This window comes from Anopheles darlingi, chromosome 3, assembly GCF_943734745.1.
Source record: "Anopheles darlingi chromosome 3, idAnoDarlMG_H_01, whole genome shotgun sequence".
NCBI lineage: Eukaryota > Metazoa > Arthropoda > Insecta > Diptera > Culicidae > Anopheles > Anopheles darlingi.
In genome coordinates, this window is record NC_064875.1 from 24212263 (window position 1) to 24235522 (window position 23260).

Below are 23260 nucleotides of genomic sequence, written 5' to 3' on the forward strand. Positions count from 1 at the left end.
CGGCTGACCTAGTGATGATTATGATGATGATGATGGCGCAATATCGTACCGAGAATACCAGGAATAGGTGATCCGCCTGTTGTTCCATAGCCTCCACAAACAGCATAAATGTTATGCTGCATCAATCCGCCCGCTCGCTCTTTCCCGCATTTTCGTTCTCTCATGCAACGCAACGAATTTCTCGCTGCTACATCGGCGAGTCCGTGTTGCGTGACATTCGGCTTTCGACTCACAGCATATAGGCTTCAGACGTCGGCTCTTGGTTCGGCTCGGGACTCACGGTACTACAGCGTACGCGCATCGCCTTTCGAATCTTGGAGAGAAGCATAATAACGCAAGCATAGAAGAGCGAAACACGGAGAGCCAGAGACACCGACTGCGTGTTCGCTCACGATTCAACCGCCCGGTTCGGAGGTTCCAATGGTGAACTGTACGAAACGTGATCACATTTAACGGCCGAACCTGAACACTACAACACGAGCGGTGTTGTCCGTGGTGCCGTTACGCCGGGAAAAGTATAGGAAAACCTCGAAGTCCCAGGGCAGTGCGGAAAGAAAACGGTTTGCGCGAAGGTAACCATTGCCTCAGTCCGGGAACGAAGTGAAGTGTGTGTGTGGCGATCCGTGTGCCAGTACAACAGCGCTCTTTGGGGTTTCAGTTCCGATCCGTAGCATAGCTATTTTATTGGAATCGTGATCCGCGCCGGTTCGCACGAGCCGTCGATCCGTACCGTCGCCTGTCTGTGTGTGTGTGTGTGTCTCGCGAACTCGCTGCCCCGTACGCGCTTTAATCGATGGGCAATTTGAATGAAAGTTGGCTACTATTATTATTGTTCCCCATCCCCCGTGGTTGCGTGGAGCAGTTGAAGTGATTTCGCTTATCAAGTGTTGCTAATGCGATGATTGTCGTTCAACTCCCGCGGTCTCGTGATCAGTGCTCACAGACCCCATTTCGAAGGAAAAGGGAACATTCACATTCCCTCGGAACCGGAATCCTCCAAATTGGCACACGATGGAGTTGGCGAGCCAAAGATTCGCTCCGACTGTTGTGCGCGCGCTCTGCTCACAGCGAGAGCAGCGTAGAAGAAGAAGCAGAAGCAAACAAACAACACTTTAACCCGGAAAATGGTCCCGAAACGGAAAACGGCGCTCACGGTGCCGGTGGCGAGCGAAAATCCATTGGCAACAACGACGAACCCTGCCCTGAAGGGAGGTCGCTACCGGTGTATCGGTGAGCGCGCCACACAAACCGGAGCGCTGCGAGCGAACGTTTGGGTTTCTCGTTTTTCGATCCGTTTTACCGGGGTTTTCTTTCCTCGCACTTCTTTTCCGCCAGTGGCGGTGAATAACTCTTTTGGAAGCTGGAAAAATCGTCACCTTCCACTTCCTGAGGCGCCTCCATTTCCGCGGACACGGAAATGGTGAGAGAACAGACACACACACACACACCGCCGCCGCCGCCGGCCGGTGAGCTGTGCTGAGAGTGAGAGCTCACTCGTTGCTGAGCAGCGAGAGTAGACAATTTTGACGTTTCGGCTCGCTCGCGCGTTTGTTTTGAATCCGTGTAGTATATTGCCACGGCACCGAGGATGACCCAAATGAAAACCTTGGGACGAAAATGGGGGGGGGGGGGGGAGGAGGACCCCCCCGTGGCTAGAGGACGGTGGGCAATTCCAATTGAATTATCTCGCTCGAGGAGGGGACGACGACCAGCAGGCACGATGAAAATAAACATTTCGAACGGACACCGTAGCGAGCGAGCGAACGAACGAACGAGAGCGTCTGGCTGGTGGAGGTGGTTGGTCCACATCCCCCGCGAGACCGAGGGGGGGGGGGGGGATCAATCACCGTGTGGAGGGAGAGGAGTGAAGTAAAAATAGAAGTTTCTCGGAATGGTGTCGACACGCACGCTACACCAGAACACTTGCAGCGTGCTGACTGACTGACTCGCTGGCTGGTGGAAAACAGGTGGAAATCTCGTGCTCCTGCAATCAAAAAGCCGGTCCCAAACACACAATGTGGTTTCAATTCCTGGAATACACTGCAGGCGGTCGGTCTTTCCGTGGAAACCAAGCCAGCCAGTCAGCCATTCCGATGCCAGGAATCTCGTTGCTCGAGCTTCGTTGGTGCATCGTTCACGACTATTCTGGACACGGTGACGTCACGAGAGAGAGAGGGGGTTGTGCGAGGTCGCGGTGCACCAGCACCAGAAAATGCCAGAGCACAGGAAGTAGTGCATCGTGTCAGGCGGACCGGAAGCGCGATAAATTGAAGGCATTTCAGCGGAAAAGCGTACGCGAAACCACGAATCCGGCCTTCCTGGACTGCTAGCTGGCTGGCCAGTCCACGTCTACTTCTACTTATTGATTTCCTTCTTATTTTTAGCATCCTCTAGTCAGTGGCCGGAGCACAGAGTGCGTGCCGTTGACGTGCTAGCATAAGTGGAATTCCCCCTCCCATCCTTGTGTGTCCGTGCGTGTGTGTATTTGTGGTAGTAGTGAGTGCGATTCGCGTAATATATCGCGATACCACGCGCTGGTAGTTCGTGCCAAAGTGGCTGAGTAGGCGCTGTGGGAGTTGTTGGGTTGTCCGGGGTTGTCCGGGTTACTCTGTTCCGAAGTGTCATTGCGTGAAGCGTCGATATCTTTTCGATCGGTGCGTCCTCGTGTGTGCGCTCTGTGTGTACCGTGTGCCGAGTGTGTGTGTGTGTATGTGTGTGCAGAGGTGAAAACAGTGGAAAGGGGAAGCGTTAACGTGTGATACAAAGGAAGGAAAAAAAGGAAGAAGAAGAGGGGGAAAGAAATTGGAATATCCGCTAGAGATCCCCCCGCCCGATGCTCCAACGTCCCGGATGCGCTGAAGATCGATATCCCCCGGGGCGATAAAAGCGCACACGCCCGTGGTTCGGCTTGAGCGTTGGTGTGAGAAGGCGTGTGGGTGTGAGGAGGAGGAGGAACAGGAGGCAGCCCCAAGACAACATCCCGTCTCGACAGCAGCAGTAGCATCGGCAGCAGCGAGAATCGCGCCCGAGACAAGCCGAGAAGTCGTAAAAATGGATAAACGTACGAGCCTGAAAATTGGATTATTCTGGGCGCTCCTTGGAGGTGAGTGTATGTGGGTATTTGTGTTGTGTGTCTGTGGGTGCTGTGTTCGGTGGGGCTGTTGTTCTTATTTTGTTTCCATTTCCGGCTCGGTGCCTAAGACTCGGTGCTAAATTCGTTAACCAAGGCTCACCAACCAGCCATCCTTGTTTCCGAGCAGACTTTAGGCCGCTGTTGCCACCGTGGAAGCATATTTTTCCATATCTGACGCGTCGACAAGCTGCAAGTAGGCTGTTGGGGCTTTAAACAGATACTTTGAATAAGAATTTACTTGCTACTTGGATTCGCACGCCACACGCCAGACCGCCAGACCGCCATTGCATCATCGTCAGCTGCTTATCGTTTGCACATCGTTTGCCCGGCGTGGAAGGGGAGGGTTGATGGAGGGGGACCCCCGTTATCATCATCATCATCAGTTTCGTGCTGCTGCTGTCGAGCTTGTTCTCATCTCGTGCTCCTGCCCGAGTCTCTTTATTTATGTATCGCTTCACGTTTGCCACGACATTCCGATTCTTGCAATAAAATCCAACGACAATCCTCGTCTTTCTGCGATATACCTCCAGCTCGGGGTGGGGGATGGTGGTCCCCGTGGTAGTCTCCCACGCCCCGCGGGTGCGGTGCTGCGGAGGTGGTAAACATTATTACGCTTTTGTCATATGTGTGTTGTATGCCTTTGGTGCGCTTCGCTTCGCAAACACACACACACCTACACTAATGTAATGGAAATTTATGGTGTTCGACCATTACAAATTCATGGCGTTTGGTTTTGTGTGTGACGTCTCGGGCACCGTCACTCCCTCACTCCCAACTTCGACTTCGCCAGGACCTTCACGCCACGCCAAAGGTACGTAACAGGTTGCGCCAGATGCCAGCGAAAGACCGGCCTTTGGAGACCGCAAACTCTTACGACCACTTTGGGGTCAAAGCGATGGCGAATGAGATGTCTCGCCTCGGACCGCAAGGATATGCGCTTTATGGCCGGCTAGCTGGCCACTGTATGTGTTGTGTTTGTGTTTCTGTTTGCCTTCAACAGCGCAACAGCAAATGAAGATTTATGCAACGTGTGTTTGGTGCGGTGTGTTTTTATTACTCTGGGAGTGCTTTGCGAGATGCTGCTGGTCCTGTCGCTGTCGCTGCTTACCGATGGTCCCGGAGCGGCCATGAACTGCACGGTTGATAGATGCGCTCTGTGATATCATTCTGCCCCGCATTCCGCTAGACATCGCGCAACGCTCTGGTTTCCATTTGCGTTGTTTTAACTTTTGGGACTTCTGTTACTCTGTTAAAAGTTCTGTCCTTTCCTCTGCAAAGTCTGCATCCTTTGGACGAGTTAATAGTCTCTCTAGTAATGGCCACTAACTAGCAAATTATCAGCAAAAACGAACACAACGTTCTCAATCGATGACTGCAGCATTATGCTGCCTATGCGGAACCGTGCAGCAAATATGCAAATGAGGGCCGCTTCCCCAAGTTATCTTGAGGCGTGATTTGCCCGTCTGCACAAGCTGCTCCCGGTTTGCCAATGAAAACCAATGCTCCTTGGACCCGGACCCTATTGATGGGATTCATTTCTTCGGAAACATTGATTCCGCTTTCGGAACTCGCCACTGCCACCGGTATCGCTGCCAGGTGCCGCCGGCCTTGGTTTGACTTTTCGAGGCCAAAGTCGAAGTCGAAGTCAAAAGCCTTCCCGGCCGTCCGGCCAAACCAATCGTTTCGGGGTTCCATTGTTTGGCAGCAACCAAAGCTGCTTCCACATGCTGCTGCTGTATGCTATCTTAAATTATGGATCTACTCTTCCGTTTCCCCGGGCAGATGCTGGCAGAGGCGAAACGAAACAGTTGATTCCGGTGCCTCCGGGCCACCAGCGTGCTTGTGCTAGGGAACTTTCCAATTCCCAGCTTCTCAAAAGGTTCAAAGTGGCGACTCCTCCGGAAGGTTTGGTGTGAGCAATCGGGGGTCTCTTCCTTCGCTTGCCCTGCTGCACTGCTGCATTTCGCTTTTGTTCAAGCGAGATCATGTTTTTCAATTTCAATCGAATCGATACACCCTGGCAGCTGACCGGAAATTGCCAGAAGCCACGGAAGCCAGCAGAAGCAGGCCACTAGGCCGGCGCACCGACAAGATTGGTCCGGTCCCGGTCCGTTTGCCAGCACAAGCAGCAGCAGATGCTGGCGTAGCCTGGGTTGGCCGGTTACTTAATCGAGCCCCAAATCGTTCCCCCCAACCCGAGACAGTCGTCCAAATCGTCCTTAAATCGTTGCGATCCCGGCACTCAATGAACTGCGGCGTACGGGATACTTCTGCCTTGTGTGCAAGTGCGATTGTATTAGTACGGCGAGGAGTTCGAGAAGCGCCTTGGCCGCCGGTACGGTACGGTACGGTACGGATTCCGATTTGCCACTCAACCGTACCGTACCGAGTTGTATTGGAACAGTTTTCTTTTGAAGCAGTTTATCGAGAGGAAAACCACCACTACTGCCACTAACATGGTGGTGACGGTACTCGTCCCGTCGGTCGATGCCGCTACTCTTCATCAAACTTCATCCTGCAAACCCCTTGGACCTCTTGGAAGGCCGATGACGATTGATGACGGACCGGTTAGAGGACCGGTTTGCGTGGCTGTGGTTGTGCCGGAAAACTTTAAAATCGTGCCTCGTCCCTTTTGCCAATCAATTGAGTAAGGGATGGGCTGCTGCTGCTCCTGGAGTCCGGGATTACCAACCGGTGGCATTAAAATGTGCTTCACGAATCACACTCGGAAGGATGGTGGACCTGCTGGGGGTGCGGGTGAGGTAGGAAATGTAGTTCCCGAAAACCAACCCCTTCCGTGGGAAGTTTCAACGACTCAGGAAAATGTAGTACGATTCAGGCGTTTCAGTGCAGCCGTTTTTATGGGGTGGTATCAGGCGCTTCAGGTTCTGTCGAATGGATGCCAATGGCATCGTAAGGATGAGCTCTTTTTAATTAAATTTCCAAGGATAAGAGACAATCGTAGCCTCTCGTCGTCCTTCGATGATTAAAAGGGATTATTTGTTGTCGAGCCGAGTGGAATGTATGTATGGAATTTGGACGCTCCATGAGGTCCACTGCTTGACCCATTTCGATGAAATGTAATAAAGAGAAGGAGGTAAATGTCGGTTACAGAACTACGGTTTTCTATATTTAGAATGTATGGAAGACACTGCCACTGGGCAGTATTCGCTTGTATTTTAACGAACTCACCTCCAGTTTGCACGGCTTAAGTAACAGACCTTTCATTTCTAGCAATTTGTGGACCTCGAGTTTCTTTTCAACAATCTCTTTAAAGACGAAGCAACGTTGGACACGAAGCTAGTTCTGCAATTAAGCCGCTACCCGTGCGGTCTAGCTAATGATGCTTGATGCTTAATGTACTACTCAAAAGTTTATTACTAGTCCTAGGAAGGTGAGACGCGGCTGTAAAACTTAATAACTATATAAAAACGGGAACCCGGAAACGGCCAAAGGCTCCACTATAATCCACTTTCTCGCAATAAGCCTGGCAGGTAGAGCTCGCGTTCGGACGCTGTTTAATGTCGGGACGCTTCGCTCGTCCTGTCCTTTAATCAGGCTTCTCAGCACAAAATGAAGCTTCTTTTTATTGCTATCCGGAGAAATAAATACGGGATTAGCACTTAAATTATAACTACTCCAAGGAAGACACTTCTCGCGGGCGCTTTCGGTGCGTACTCTTCTGTCGAGCGAGATATGCTGGCCACGGCGTGGGCGAAAAACCACTGTGAAAGGCCGAGAATTGTCAATGTTTGCATAATCGACAAACTGCCACCGTGAGCCGGAAGTTTCGTGTGGAAGCTCGCTGTGTGGTCTGATTTGCGTTAATGCTCTCCGCTGCTGTTGTTATTGCTGCTGCTGGAAGTAGAGCAGTTTAATTGTGCCACGAACGTCTTATAGCTAAGTTGAATGATAATTCTCGCTAAAGATAGCTAAAGCCATCGGCTCACAAAGATTTGCAGCTACAACAAAAAAAAAACGAAAACGAAAACTAAAGAAAACCGCTTTTGAGGCAACTCCCAAGACGGGGGAGGGGATGCGAGCGTACTAAATCACTCGACTCTGCTCCCCAAACCCCAAAACATCGTGTACGTCAAGTGTCCCCCCAGCAGTGCATGCTCGCCCCTCGCAAACACTACCGGAAGGTGCTTCGAAAGAGCTGATGTCGAGAGAAATTTAAGTGTTCTTAAAAATCGTTTTGCATGTCAAGTGACATTATGCCTGGTTCTCCTTCTGCTCTGCTACTGCTGCTGCTGCTGCTGCTGCTGTAGTGTTCCGTTTGTTGCATGACTGCGTACTACCTCGGCAGCCGTCTCGGCCAGATGAGTAACGTGTACCGCGCGTTGAAGCGAAAATGCAGAAAAGAAAGCTCACCCACCAAAGCGCCTGAAGGAGAAGGTTCACTCCCTCCCTCGCTGAATCTAAGGCCGGACCTAAGGCTACGACGACGACCACGATGATGATGATGATGGCGACGACGGTGAAGGAACCTGGCTGGTACGATAAAGTGCACACGGCACGGTCGGCATTTCGGTGCCACTGGCACGTACGCCATGATTTCGTCCAAAATCTGGCCGAGATTGCCAACAGCAGCAGCAGCAGCAGCAGCAGTTCCTAGAGTTCTCCTTCTCGCTTGATGACGGCCGGAAGCGACAGGAAATAATGCCTCACGGTTTAAGGTGGCTCCGATGAGTGTTTCTTCTCCTTCTTCTGCTGCTTCTGTCGGTTCTTTCCCGTGAGTCCTTCGCCTTTGGGGCCGCCTGCCAGCTTGCCAGGCGTCATCAGCGCGTAAGCAGTAGCGGAAGTGGTATTAATGCGCCGCAAGGCCTTAGCCCGGGGTAGCTTTCTTTTGGTTCATCCTGTTGACTAGCGGCACTGGCACTGGTCCTGTCCTATATCATCAGCCATCGGGGCTGAGAAGCTGAGAGAAGGGAAAATTATGAAGAAAATTGCAAAATTGATTCAGATGCCTGGTGGTGGTGTGTGTGTGTGTCCGGGCCTTTAGTTTCCCCTTGGGTATATACCCAGATGGATAGAGCTCCATCATCATCACAAAGGCGTTGTTTGGGGTTTTGTCGCATTACCTTGTCTTACATTCAAGGCTCCAGACTCTCTGCTCGTGAGTCTCTGTTGGTTTGGTGTACTCCGGTAGTGGGGCGACCTCTGTAAATATTTGTTCGAACAGAACCCAGGACCTGGAATAGTCCTTCTTAATGATTCTGTCAAACAATGCCCTAGCAAGGGAGTTTATTAAATGTTGGCAAAGCAAAGAGAGTATGCCTGCACCGTAGCTCGGAATTTTTCTGCCTCATTTTTTTTTCCACAAATGCTGACTTGGCACCCAATCCCGGTGTACCTCATCCGTCAGCACCTTGGTGGGGCGTGATTCCAATAAATTCAACCACAACTCCGATTACCTTCATTCAATTCTGTGGCTATTTTGGGCGCTCAATCGCTGTCAACCGGTTATGGTCAATTCGCTTTTTACGGGTTTTGCGGGTGCACCTGGTGGCAAACCGGTCAGACATTGGCCAGACCACCGCTTCCGCACCTCAGCTGACCGGAAGTCCATAGGCGACGTTAGTCGTTTCCGGTGCCAATATACTCGCAACCCTAGGCAGCACCAAAACGGACTCAGACTTTTCTTGGCCACGCTCCAAGCACGCGTCAAAAGTTGCACCTCATAATGCTGACTCCCGGCCTCGCAAGGCACCCGGAACTTGTTTGGCGATCTGGCGGCCCGTGACTTCGTGACGCGGTCTCGTGTCTGGTCAGCCATGTCATACCGTGAAAGTGTGCGGTGTTCTTCTCGCTCTCTCTATCCCTTTTTTTGTTGTTTCCGATTCGCTGAACCGGTGCCAAGAAATGTGAGGTCAGCGACCGACTGACACGGCTCTTTATCATCCACCTCGGTTCGTTCTGTTTTTTTTTGGTTTCTCCGCAACGTCGCAACCTGTAGGTATAGCGTCCTACCGGCAGCAAAACTAAAAGGACATCAAAAGGCTGACTTCGTCACTTCCTTCTTCACGCTGATCTGATGGTCTGGGCATTTTTGGAATGTTTTATTTGTTGGTCCGAGAATAAAAAGGAAAAAAAGAAACGCTTCAACGAAGAAGCTCCATAGTTCGTGTTGGCGATCAATAAAAAAACCGAAGGCTGCAAAGGATAGGAGGGACGTGTTTGGTCACTACTTTATCCGCAGACTGTACCGCGGTGTAATGGTGTGGCCGTGTCCGTGAAATGTGTGCTGATCAGCAGACCGAAATCGTTCTCTCGCACTCTCGCACAGCATTCTGGCATATTCCGGTTCCCGGGGGCCCGGGTTCGTGGTTGCCAGCCAGGAGCTATCACATCGTCAGCTACCACATCTCACATACTCGTGCGCTCATCGGCATCCCTTCCCCGGGAACATTGCTGGGCCGGGATGAATTCCATACACATAAAATATGCGCCACCGGTTTGTCCACTTCCGCCACCGTTGCCACCGGTTCTGTGGTCCAGCCGCCCACCCTAAGCCAACCTATCCATCATCGCGGCGGTGAATCGGTCGGTGGCGGGTTTTATTCTATTTCGTTGCGTCCTTTGCTCTTCTGCTTCTTCTTCATCGTCTTTTTTGTGATCTATTCCACCAGACGAACCACAGGGCAATGGTGACACTCTATGGGCGCAGGCAAGGCGACCATCAGGCGAGTTTTATTATCTGGTTCTTTCATCAAAGCGAACCGAGGACGAAGGGACAGGGCCCATGTCGAGCCGGGACTGACTCTTATTTTTGTCATGCTCGGTGCTCTTGCCCGCATCCATCTTCACAAACACACACACACACACGCGCGCAGTGCGACTGAAACTACTAATAATAGTTTGCTCCGTGTCCGAACTATGGCCTCATTCCCCTTACATGATTCGGAGCCAAGTTACTAGTTAGGTTTAGGTGCCATTTTATGATGTTTGCAACAAATAAACGGACGTCCTGGTCTGCGATTTTAGTGTGCGTTCCCATGTGTGTCTGTGTGTGTGTGTCAATTTTAACGGGGAAAACTTATCTGTTTTAAGGTGCTCGTCTGGACTTTTGCAAAGGTTTAGGCTTATCACCACTTTCTGGACTGACTCATGCGCACTACGGCATCCGCCATGGTTAGGGCATCCGATCTTCGGGGGAGGGTTTTGTGAATTATTTAGCATAGATTGTGGAGCTTGCAATGGTACGGTGGTGGGACTAACGGACCACGTCCGAACCCATATGATCCACAACATGCTAGGATGTGTTTGATGTGTGGCCTAGATTAAGTATTTATGCTTCGATGACCTTGTGTTTTGCGTGGTCATCGTTTCGGGTACGTCAGGCCATTTATTACGGTACGACCCACATGTGTGTGTCGCTATTTGAGTCTTCTGGTGTGGATCTTTGTTTTGGGCGTCACAGTTTGCGAGGATCTTGGACGTAAGTTACATGACCTTGATCCAATTGTATATTCCATGTAGCTTCCAAGCCATACCCGAAAAGAAATGTCTGTTTTAGCAAACAAATTTATGGAATACTCGGTGAAGAATATGAATCCCTCGGTGAATCCCTCAATACATCATACCATTCGACCTACCGAGTTGATAACCGATAACCTTGAAGGCTTCTCCGTAGATTGGTTACGCTCGATATCGATCGATGTGGGACATATTCAATAAAACTTTCCACTCTTCATCACGCAAAGTGTCACGGGATGCTAATGATTTCCGAGCTCGAGCGCAGCACGGAGAGCACGTCCGATAATCGGCCAATCGGCGATGGCATATCGATGCGCCCTTGGGCCTCATGTTAAAGCGAAGCTCCCTGGGAGGTGCTTTTGCGCACTAGCATCAGGCTGAGGAAGCTGGTTAGCGAGTGTTAGAAACATGATGTATGTCACACGCGGCTCCTATCACTTCTACGTGAGTCTCACCGCGTTCCACCGTCCCTGTGCATGCGTGTGTGTGTGTGTGTGTTTGTGAAAGCTATTTCATCCTCAGCTCACACCTGTTCCCTTGACGAACGCCTTCCGGCCTTCTGGTCCGGAGGCTCCGGCTCCGGTGGGAATCCCGGCTTCATCAAATATTCCATTCATCCTTCCGTCTGCCGTCTTTTCGGAGTGTTTCGGGAATGCATGCGTAAACCGGTCTCCTCTACATCATTTCGATTTTGCTCAAAACTGTGTCGACTAGAAGGAAAAGGAAAGGGAGGAGGAAAAGGAGGAGAAGGAACAGGAGGCTGGCTGAAGTTGAGCTTCGTGCCCCTTACCGTCCTCCCGGGACCGTTATGTTTTCCAATTTCGCTAACGAATCTACGGCAATCGCCTCGAAGAGGGCTACCCTAGGAGGTGGTGGTCCTAGATCCTTCAAGTGTTAGTGGTCCATCTGGTGCCGGGCGCCGGACGCCGGGTGATTCACGGCCCGGTGAGACCACCACCCCCGGGGTCTCACGCCCAAACTAATCTTCTCCCCCACTCAGAGGGGTGTGTGCGTGTGTGTGTGTGTGTGGAACCTTTTGGCCGGTCATGGTCAGGATGGTTCGATACGTTGACGCATAAGCTTGTCATATTTCATCGACAGCTTCGCCCGGTCAGATCGGTCCTTCCCCATCGGACCATCGGCCGTTGTTTTGTTGAACCTCGGTGGCCGGAGCCCCCCGGGGGTACGCCCGTTCCTTAATTCGACAAGCCAAACGATGTGGTTGGGCTTCGGTTTCCCCTAACGCCAACGAATCCTTCCCCGAAAGCTATTTTCTTCCGGCAACAATCTCCCATAGAGTGCCCATTCCCGTGGCCCGGGAGTTCATATAGTATAGACTCGGCAGTTCTGCTGCTATCCCCGGAGCCCCTTACAAGGCCAGGCCCGGGGCAGGGCAGGCCGGGTTTTGGGAACGATACCTTAGACCGGAGGCTTTCGCTCCTACGGAGAGCGGATGAGTTATGTGCAGCATAACGACGCTGTAAGGGGCATTGAGCAAGGGACCGGAATTCAAGCTGGGAAACAATTCTGGATTACATTTACCACGAGTAACTCCCAGGGAACGGGGAGAAGGTGGAGCACCGGTGTCACATTCACCTATGCCAGGCAATAAACTTGGCGACAAATGTAGCGGGAAGCTGATGTGAAACTGGCCCCGGCCCGCCACGCTACGTTTGTGGGGGCAATGATTATCAAATTAGTAGATGACAGGAAGTCCACCTCTCGGTGCTGCTGTCTCGCTCAATTTGGATCGTAAAATGTCGCATTCTTATGGACGCCCGTATCTTAGCGAAGTTAATGTGCCGTGGATCCTTTTGGAAAGGACATACACATTTTTTCTGACATTTTATGTCCCGTCTTTTGAGAAGCTTGAGTTCGGTGACTCGGAGAAAAGCCTCAGCCAGGGGACTGCTGGACGAGTTTATTTGATTTCGAGACATTTACTTCACTCTTTTGTCTGGGATTGCCAGGGAGGACATCTGGTTTGATTTCTTTTTTGCTTTTACGGGATAATCTGACTCGAGAGAGCCACTCCGATTGTTCTTCACTGAGTGACATTAAATATAGCTTCAAGTCAACCAAAAAAAAAAACTCAAGCTTCTCGGCCCAATTATAGTATTTTTCGATTATCTATCGTCATTTGCAGAAGTTGCTCTTCTTATTATGACCAGTTCTTGAACTTTCTGACAAGACTTCAAAGGGGACTTCCTTTATTTTTGCATGATTTTTCACTGGACTTCCGGGCGGTTCGTACGAATCGTGCCTGATCAGAATTGAAAGCAATTTTGCTGCCTTTATTATTCATAGAAATTCGCACGGTTGCGAAGCAGAAAATGAGTTCCTCGAAAGGGGTTTGGAGAGATATGAAATTGGCCTCCCAGCGACGCTTGGTTCCATTATCGACCGGCTTCTAGGACTTGCCCATGCCTTTCGCAATTCGTCTAAAGGGAGTGGAATCGGGGATTGGATCATAAATCATCACTCAGCAGGGCGGCGAGCCCATGGTCCACCGCAATGTGGCTCAATCGACTCGACAAAATGAAGGTTCCGGGTGCGAAGGAGACCATTCGTGGTCGTCGTCCGCAGTTTCTCCGCACCAGCAGCAGAAGTGGACCCGGTTACGCCGACGATGTCTATCGGAACCGGAATCCTGCTTTACGTACTTCCTGCGCCGCTGCTCACTCTCTCTCTCCTCGTTCTTTCCCTCATCGCCATCGGCACCATTTACTGTTGGAGGTTTCGCGTTGGAATCGCGAATCTATGTGGTCGTTGTGGCGAGTCGTCAAATTCGGTTTGATAGACCAGTAAAACACTTTTCGCGCAAGAAGTTACTGTAGCGTTTCACTTTGCTTGCCGGTAGGGTTGCCGGTGAAAGTGGTAACCGCTTTACAATGGCGCTCATCCTGCCTCGTCTTACAGATCGTCTATCCGGGGTTCGACGGAAAAAGGGGGGAAGGAAAATGATTTTCTGCGGCAATTCCGGATGGTCAAAATCGTTTAACCTGAGAGTGTTGAATTACGCGAAAGCGTTTCATCGGTTTCGCAGTAAAGGAGAAACGTCGTAGCTGTCGTGTTAGGGGGAGAGGCATTAAAGAGCAAAGCGATTGTTTATGGCGGTGGGCTTTTCACTTAACATTCAGATTTTATTTAACGAACCCTTTTCGTTGAGTGCTTGACGGCGAAGGGATTATAAGAACACGAGTGTGCTTGGAGGCATTTTTATGTAGAAATTATACGTTGCATTTCCTGTTGCTGGAACCTGGCTTCGATAGAATATTAAAGCATCCTAATTATGCTTGATACAAAAACGAAATTCTCTTCTGTTTTTATTGAAAGAGAATTACATGAAATGACTCACTCTAAGTCACGTCCTAGACACCCCATTGTATCGAAAGACATACATCTTAAGCCATTTGTTGCTTCTTTTATGGTTTCATACTTGTTGCTTTCATGCTTCAGCTCATTTAATTCAAATTAGTTACCCAGTTAGTTCACAAGGTTACACTTCTAATCTTCTAAAGCTAAAAATGAAAAGAAAAAGAAACAAATCAAATTAAAACTTATTTGATATAACCTTATTTATAAACTTATCATACTAAGCGAACAATGTGTTTTGTTCCCATATACTTCTTCTGTTAAATCGGCTGACAAAGCATCAGTGGTGGATGTAAATTAGTTTCACATAATTCGTACAATTAAATTCGCAATTCAATGGTTAATTATAAATAATCAAATTATCTCCTACCGCCCACCAACCACCGAACGATGACGATGAACGGCGGATGAAAATTCCGGCGCTTTTCGCAGTGCTCGTGTTCCGGTATCCGGATCCGACACTATCATTTCTACACTCGCAGGTTTGTGGTTGAGGTTTCTTGCCGAAACTTTCGCACAAATAGTGATTCAGCAGGAATGGAGATGCCTTCACCGAAACTTGTACTCGTGCATGGCTTCCATTTTCTCGGCTTGGATGGAAGAAGATACCCTGGTGTGTCTCGAGATGAGGTTTCATATTCTGGCTTTTGAGGTTTTGTAAGATTTGTAACTGTGCTGTGTTTACTACCACTTATTAAGTTACATCACAAGAATTGAATCTTGATTTTATCACAAACGGTACTCCATGGTTTTGCGAGGAATGTTAAAACAAAGAAAGCATTGGAATCTGCTATACAAAACATCTCAGGGAATTAATCTTAAATTGCCGAATTTCCCGGAGAGAAAAGTTTGGAAGCTTCCTCAACACAACCCAAAGGCAATACGCCGAAGCCGAACCTGGCAAATGACAGCCTTTGACACGGGTAGGGGATTAACACCTGCCAGTGGGCGTGTTGAAAGCGTTCGGCTGTCGTGACATGTCTGCGTCGGCATTGAGCGTTTTTTTTTTGGTTTTGGTATCAATCGAGGAAACTTCCTTCCCATCACACGGCATCGCTCGCTGAGCAAGAGGTGAAAACGGAAGTTAGGCCCGGCACGCACGTTAGACCTTTTTCTTTTGGGCCTGGGCTCATCAAAGTTGTATCACGCACTTTACTGAGACAACCGATTATCGAATCGAAACCGATCCGTGGAACGCAGAAAAGCACTTGCATCAACCGGTTCAGTCGGTTAACGGGGCACCACCTGTCTCTTACATTTCCGTCTGCCAATTAGTGTTGGTATGCTCCGGGGGAGGTAGACCATTTTTTATGGAGAGTAAACACGGCAAAAAAGCCTGAACCTCATGACCTTCGGCTGGATGTCTAGCATGCTGAGAGCCGTCTTGTGATGGTCTTTGATGGCAATGATTTCAACCAATCGACCGGAACTTATGCGAACCTTTCACAGACGAGCAACCACATTTGTCACTGTGCAAATAAAATGGCACGAGCAGCTCGTGGTAGCCGGATTGCTTATGTAATACTGCTCTGGGATCGACTACTTTATTGGCTCCAGCGAACGGCTTTCGGATGCGCTCGAAATGAGATGCTTCCAATCGGTACGTCATCATCATGAGGAAGGAGGATGTTTTTTTCCTTTCTTTCTCGTTGTTCTGCCATCGAATGCTTATTATTATTTGCTTATTTGCAAAACATTTGCTCCACCACTCGGGAGCTGTTCAAACAAACGCCAATGTTTCTGTTGTGTTCGTTGCGTTGAATTGTTTGATTTTTGCTCACCACCACCATCACCACAACCACCAACCGACCGACCTTAAAACCTCAAAAACCATGAACTTGTAAATCGTGGGGTTTTTTTTCTCGTGTGGGGAGGGAGGGTTGCCACCAAAAACCGCTCTGCACTCCTCTTGCCATTAGCTTGCCGCCGCCATGTATCGTGTATTTTATTTTGTGCCAAGCTCGTGATTGGAGAATGTTTTCTTTGCACATTCCACGGATACTTTTGAATCGTTCGCATCGTGCGCATCGAAAATAATCAACAAGACACAGGACTCGCAGCCCGGGGGGACAGGGAGGCCGTCTGCTTCTTGCGTAAACAGACCGAGAAAGTGAAGGAAGGAGAACAAAAAAAAATAGAGAAAAGGAAACAAAAATAGCGAAGAATCGCGTTTCGCCTTGGCTGTGTTTCCGTTCCATGCGCTGGCAGGGGGGGCAATCGAAAAGATATTGCGTTTGGTCCGACGGTTCACCGGGTTTTTGGTTGCCAGATGCCTTCTTGAAACCTCGGAACCCCCCCCCCCCCCCAGCCCGCCCATACAAAACGAAAAGGTTGAAAGGATAGATAACTGCCTTAAAATGGAATTTGAAAGTGTATGCGTGTGTGTGTGTATCTGTCTGAGGGGGGTCGATGATGCGGGAACAAAATTCAAGACTTTACTGACAGGCGCGATGGCGGACGGATACACAGCATCAGCACATTGGCGGAATCCGGGGTGGAATCGGTTGTACGGCTTATGGTATGGTCTGGTGTGGCTGTCAGGAGTTCGGCCGTCGATTGTGGGGGGTGGATACGCGCCAAAAATAACGACCGCATCACGAGGGGTGAACACAGCTATCATCGAGCTAATATTTACAGCGCGGAGTTCAATATCTTGGGGGATGGCGTTAAGCCCCAACCTCAAACCAGTCACCAAGGGCATCCAGACGCGCCAAGGGTGGTGGGGGGAGGGGACGGGATATCAACATGATGTTGTTGGCGAGAAAAGTTCGGATGCTAGGGAGGGAGGGTGTAGCAGGCAAATTTCATAATACCAGACGACGACGACGAAGACGCCGACGACGTGATCCCTATCGCACGCCCAGTCCATTCACTTGATGACGTTCTACTCGGGGATGGTTTGAGTTTGATTTCGTTCCCTTCGAGAGAGAGAGTTAGTTAGCTGGTATCAGCATCGGATGCTATCAGCAATGTAAAGAAAGCGGGCATGCGAGAGATGATTGATGTATTTTCTGTGTCGCGTGTCTCGTTACACATTGTGTGCATGTGTACATGAGCTGCGCTTTCTATGTGCCCTTTCCACACAAAACGGTGTTTTCGGGGACGATGATTTTGAAGAAAATAGTTAACAAGTGTTGGTACGCTTGACGTTTGCACACTCGTGATCAGTCGCTGTGTTGGTTCGTTGGTGATGAGACGCAAAATATGGTCCCGAAAACTGCGTCATTCCATCATCAATTTACTGCTTGCAGCAGAAGCATTAAGGGGGGGCTTCGGTATTTAATTTTATTTCTTCGCATTTATTTTTGGGATCAATCGAAGCAAAATTGTCAAAGATATTGATTTTTGAAAATCTGCCTTGCTTCTCGCTACTTTGAATCGCGATTCCCAAAACATACGTTTTCCAAGTCGGTGCCAATCGTAGCATAACTACTGGACCCATCGATTTGATCGATCGATTTTTAACACATAATCTGCACACTATTTGCCAGGTAGGCCCGTCAAGTTTTTGTTAAAATTGATGTTACTTTTTTTTAGACAATTTTTTTAATTATGTAAAGCTCATTGTTTGAGGCAACATCGAAAAAAATCATCACTTTTCCAACTTCAAAAATCTGCCAAAAATCGAAAAATGGAAAATTTCACAAAAACTTGACGGGGCTACCTGGATAAACTTATAATCTAACAAAAGAATATTGATTTGTGTATTTCTGATGACCCGGCACGTGGCTACTATGGGCACCGCAAAAAGTACATTTTTGCAAACTTGCCTTTCTAGATTGGATGCCATTAACGTAATTTTGATCATATCTTTCCCAAAATAGAACTAAATTTTTTTGAAAAGTTACAGTTTAATATGACATTCATTTGAAAAAATAAACTTAAATGGTTTTTTCACTAAAATTCGTCAAAAATAAGCCCCTTTTACCCGAAATAACCAAAGCCGCTTCTTAAGAGTATAAACAGAAGATTTCTTCTTAAGAGTAAAGCTTGGCATAAACAGAAGATTACAGACACAAAACTTACTTATCGTCTTTGAATAGAGTCAAGATGTGTTGATGATAAAGCGTCATTATGCGCGCATCATCACACTGTAAAGGGTGGAAGCATCGATAAACCTCCTGAGGCGATGCTTCTAATCGAGCAAATGAGGACCACTTGCTACCGAAACGAAACGATACACTGCAGCTCATAATAACCGCATTTGCTACTGCTTCTGCCAAGAGCCAATAAGCATCAAAACGGTTTGATTTCCGTTTGCACTTCAGATAAAGTGTTCCATTCCCGGAAGCCGGAATCGCTGCCGTCGTAACTCATCAGCTCAATTTCACTAGGAAGTTTATCACTTTTGGGGTATCACTGGGAGACTTGAGATCGACTTTGGTCGGTGCCCGTTGTGCATCTGAATATGCAGCCTCCGTTCGAGGTGCAATGCAATCGGTTTTGGTATAAAGCGCAAGCTGTTTGCTCCAGCAAAATTCGAAACGAATTCGAAGAGCTGTTGCCCTAGGAATAACGCTGATCAGTATGACGGTCGTGTGCTCTTGGGCATTGCATGCAGCATTGGGTTCATTCCGCTTCTGCCATTGGTGCAAATCGATAGTTCCTTACGCTCTGGTGGCATCGATGTGCTTGTTGCCATTGCCATGTAGACCTCGATGCTCGATGAGTGCGGTCGGGGGCTGCGATGATACTGCTAATCAATCAAGTGGTTATGAGGCAATGAGTGATGAAGGAGAACCACCGTAGCGAGCAACAATCAATGTTGTTCGAGGGGCAAACGCCAGATGGAGGTTCTCTGGAAGGTTTCCGGAAGAAATTCCACTTCACTCGGTACAGAGAGCGATGTTGAGTTGAGCCGCAAGGCCTTCCTTTTCATACCGATAGTGGCAGTAGTTTCAATCCCCTTCCTGGTAGAAAGTGGATTCGATTAACGGTGTAATCGAATGCTAAACGGCACACCATTACGGTGTAAGTGGGAATACACTGCCGTTGGTGGTGTATTGATATGTATTATCTCAAGGATTTATTTGAGAATCATGGCAAGAAACAACAAACAGTAAAGACTAATCGCAATAACAGGGCGTTCTTTTAACCTTCTGCATCAGTAAAGCAGCTTCTGCTTCTTATCAGTATGTTGATTCGCTTTTGTCCATGAAACGCTTAACCTTCCCATCATTCACACCAACAGAATTCTCACGTCCATTATCTCGGTGCAATTCATCTTCCAAACGATCGTCAAGCTGTCGGTGATAGTGGAACTGATCGCCTTTTTTAAAATTAACCCTAACGATGATCTCATCCTTGCCAGCAGCATCGGAACGAACACGAAATACGCATTTGAAACCGAGCGTAGGATAGATGTATGTGCAAAGAAAACATCTGGCACCAGTGGTTTCGGATAGTTTTTTTTCTTTTTTTTTTGCTTTTCTTTTTTTCGTTTCACCTATCATTTCGGATGTATGTTCGCCCGTTCCCGTGGTGCCGGTGATCATGAAAAGAATGCTTGGTTTATTTATTCATCCATCAGTCGAACGGAACATCGTAAAGTCTGCCGGGTGGTGGAAGGTGCTAGTCGGTGTGTTCCATCTGCAATACCTTGCTGCATATGCTCGAACGCAATTTGATCGAACTGTGCGGAGTATTCAATCCACTATCGCAGCAATCTTGGTCTGGTATGCGATGATTGCGTTATTGAGTTTATGTGGTGATAGATTTATCTAGAGGCGGCAGCTTGCTGCGTAAGGAAAATGGATGAAATTTATGGCACAGAGAAGTACTTTGATAATTGAAAAAATAGAAAGTTTTATTGCAGTATCCGGATAAAACAATGGGCAATGTTCCTCCATCTTTGCTGCATTTTATAAAATCCTTCAGTGGCTTTCACTGGGCGATTAGTAGAGAGTTTTCTGTAAATTGCATTTACAGTCCATTAATAATGACTGAACTGCTCTGAAACTTCTTGAAAAATTTATAGAAAGGGACAATGTTGTTACTAAAAGGTCCGGGTCATTTTCTAGGTACAACTTTTGTGAAGAGGCTTCTGCATCCTGACTCAATTTAAATCTTCCTGGAAGTTCCGTTCCGCTTATAATTGTCCCTCGCTTTACTAACCCCGGAAGTGTGACCGTACCCTGGGTTACAGGAAATGGGAGTTTTTGCTTGGGTTTAATTTGTCGTGGCTGACCCTTCGCAAGACTCGCTGGTTGTTTTAATGTATTATGGCTATTTTTCGTGACTTTAACAGCATAAACAGGCTCAAAATTGGAATGTTCCATGTCTATTGATAACTTTCTTTTCTTCAATTAAAGTTCTACTTCTCTTTAAGACAGTTTAAAATTAATCAGTCACGTAATTTAGTTAAGTTCCTCTGAAACTTCACAACGCTTTATAAAATATTTCATGAAGTCATATAAATATTACAAATATACAAACATTTTATGTGGGGTATCAACTCTTAAGGGACGCCTATTTGTAAAACTTGCGTCAGCAAATCAGCGCGATGGAGTTTTCTAATGAAATTAACACAGAAGCACGAGGTGAACATACACAAATGTGCTGGCGGAAAGCCAAACCACGCTGGAAACGAAGGATCTCGTTCGCACAACCTAAACCAAAACCAGACACCAGAGGCCTAGGGTTTAGACATTGGTTTTCGTTGAAAAGAAATCGTAAAGGGACAAGAGGTGAAGTGCATCTGGACCATCCAACTCCCCCCGCCATTGGTGGTCTCTGTTTATTTTCATTATCGACCAGCAAGCGGTCCACAGCTGGAATAACGGAGATGAGTTCGCGGGATGCCGGGGAGTGAATCCACGGATCGTTTAGGGATGGTGGTCTACCGTCGTCACCTAATGATGATAGCATCGCTCGAGGATGGTGTGCTACAGCCACGTTCACACCGTATGTGAGTGTTCGGTTTGTTGCTTCCCGCAGCCACGTTGCCACGAAATGCCACCAAACATCCGCGTGACATCCGGATCGCTCGGGAAAGGTCTTTGGCGACCACGAACCCACGCTTCATCTGACATTCAAAATGCGATGCGATGCGATGCGTACATTGTCCAACCCTCTCTCTCGCTGGACGTCGTAAAATATGATAGGAAGTCCGCGTTTCATAAATTTGAACGACGCTGTTGGATCGGTAGACGCTGCTTTGACCGTCGCTTCCACTTTCATTATCTGATCCGTGCGGGATTCGTTGGATCACCGGCCGAGTGTTCCCGAGTTCCGTGCTCAATATATTCCAATTATTTGAACCCCTGGATAAGGTGCTGCTCGCTGCGCTCATGCTGTGATTCAAGGGATGCTTTTGTGCCCCGAGCGACATCTTTTAACGCTCTCATCTCAACCCAACAACGACAGGGAGGATCCAGAAGAGACATCCACATCCTACACAGACTGACCAGCTCGGGTTGGGTTTTCGTATCGCTGCCCAAAAACCGTCATGCGGCTTGTGTCGCCACAAATGGAGATTCACGGTACTGATGGTGCTGGGGGACATTACGGTGAAGCAAAGACGCCATTTCGCCATGGAGGATACCCGGTATTTAGCTGACCAGCAAGCGAAAGGACATTAAGCACGTAATTAACGGGACACAGTTCGCGGAATTGGTGGAAAGGGATTTTTGGAAAATTGAAGATGATGATGTCTCTGTTTTCTCTGTTGGATGTTTTCTCCATCGTTTCCTATGTGTTGTCATTGGCTGTATCGTAGAATACTGTAAAATGTGGGAAATGAGGTTGAATACTTAAAGTTTACATTGCAGAATGATAATGAAAGGATGTTTTTACTAAAAATATAATGTTTTTGTTTCATTCCAGGTATGTTGACGGAAATCGAGATGGAACTGTTGGAGTACGTGATGTAACAACACCTCAGCTAAGGGTTTCATATAAGAATTATGTAAATATTATTGATTCTGTGTCGTGATTGCAGCCTTTCTTGATATTATAGAATTATTTGGAACAGTTTCTTTAAAACCATGTCCATATGTTATGGATTAACTCCACATATGTTTCATGTTTTATTATTCCAAACTAAGGAAATTCGCTTCTCAACATACGTCTTCGTGGTCATGTTGGATTCCAGAAACTGATGGAAGCAACTGCTGTTGACTAATTCCTCTTATTCATCATTTTTTGCAATGCAGCATCTGCAAAAACAAAACCAACATTGACATTACTCACCGTGTCAGTGAGGCACGAATAATTTTTGGCTCATTTTCCGTTGGCAAACATCTCATCAGGGGGCACGCATAAGCACGCTATAATCGTCTTTTGGTGAATTCATCTGCCCATCCGCCCTAAACATCGGGAGTGCAGATGTTTGTTGCAAACGCTGTAGTTTCGCAAATTTAGCTTCACGTCGGTTTCGTCCGCCATCTCTCACCACCGCGTGCCCAGCAGCGAAAGAATTGCCTGGTACATTGCCCAGAGCACCGTAGGCATAATCCAATTTTGAGGCTATCCAATAATTCACCGATGCTGCTTCACACACTCCATCGGGTCCACTTGCTTCGTACTGCGCGCTGATAGCATACGCGTTAAGCCTTTGGCCGTTGGAAAAGAAACTCCAGATAAGCATATTGGCCGGGATCCCGCCCAGTCCCGTCTCGTCTCAAGGCACCACCGGCAACCGGAGGGATTGCTTTCTACATTAAGCCTTTGGTGTCGACCTTCTCCACAAGTCATCATCCACGTCCATGAGGGCGAAACCCATGGACCTCGTCATTCCTCGAGGATGACTTTGGCAAACAAGAGTATTACTGTTGATCAAATTAAGCTCCATTTGCTTCCATCCTCCCGTTCGCTTCGCTTCTTGGTATATGAAGCTGGTGGGCCCGTCGTAGGGCTATACGGTCATGAAGCGTGAATCGGACAATAAATCTCGTTCCATTTTCTGTACTGCACCGTATGGTGGGTGTGATGGGAGGTTTGTAACATATCATCGTTGCAAACCGCCATGCTGCGCAATGTCGTGGTGAGAGCCAACAAATTGGTTTCCGTCGTGTTACTGGCTTTAACCAATCTGTCTGATCCATCTTAATCACAATTTTTCTCAAGCGAAACAACGATACAGCGCGGAAGTACTCTTCTGAGCTCAGAACCAGAAAGCTAAGATGATTCGTCTGCTTTCAATGGGATCCGCATTGGAGGTTCTAGCCGGAGGTTCTTCCAAGAACGTTTTAAACCAGTTTTAAGGCATCATCAGCCGCAATTACCGGACGGAAATAGATGCATCGATGGCTCAGGCATTGTGGCACAAGTAGT

The 23260-nt window shown here is 48.2% G+C and overlaps 1 protein-coding gene across 3 annotated transcripts in view; it reads left to right on the top strand.

Annotated features, from left to right (window-relative positions):
* The first annotated feature begins 388 nt into the window (after positions 1-388).
* LOC125956636 (uncharacterized) overlaps positions 389-23260 on the top strand; it is a 58922-nt gene continuing 36050 nt past the window's right edge. Inside the window, exons 1-2 of one of the 3 annotated variants that reach the window (XM_049688706.1) lie at positions 389-572; positions 2385-3103. In XM_049688706.1, the coding sequence (XP_049544663.1) occupies positions 3052-3103 (52 nt within the window). In that variant the 5' untranslated portion in view covers positions 389-572; positions 2385-3051. The remainder of the gene's footprint in view (positions 573-2384; positions 3104-23260) is intronic. The other 2 variants (XM_049688708.1, XM_049688709.1) reach the window with 2 other exon arrangements.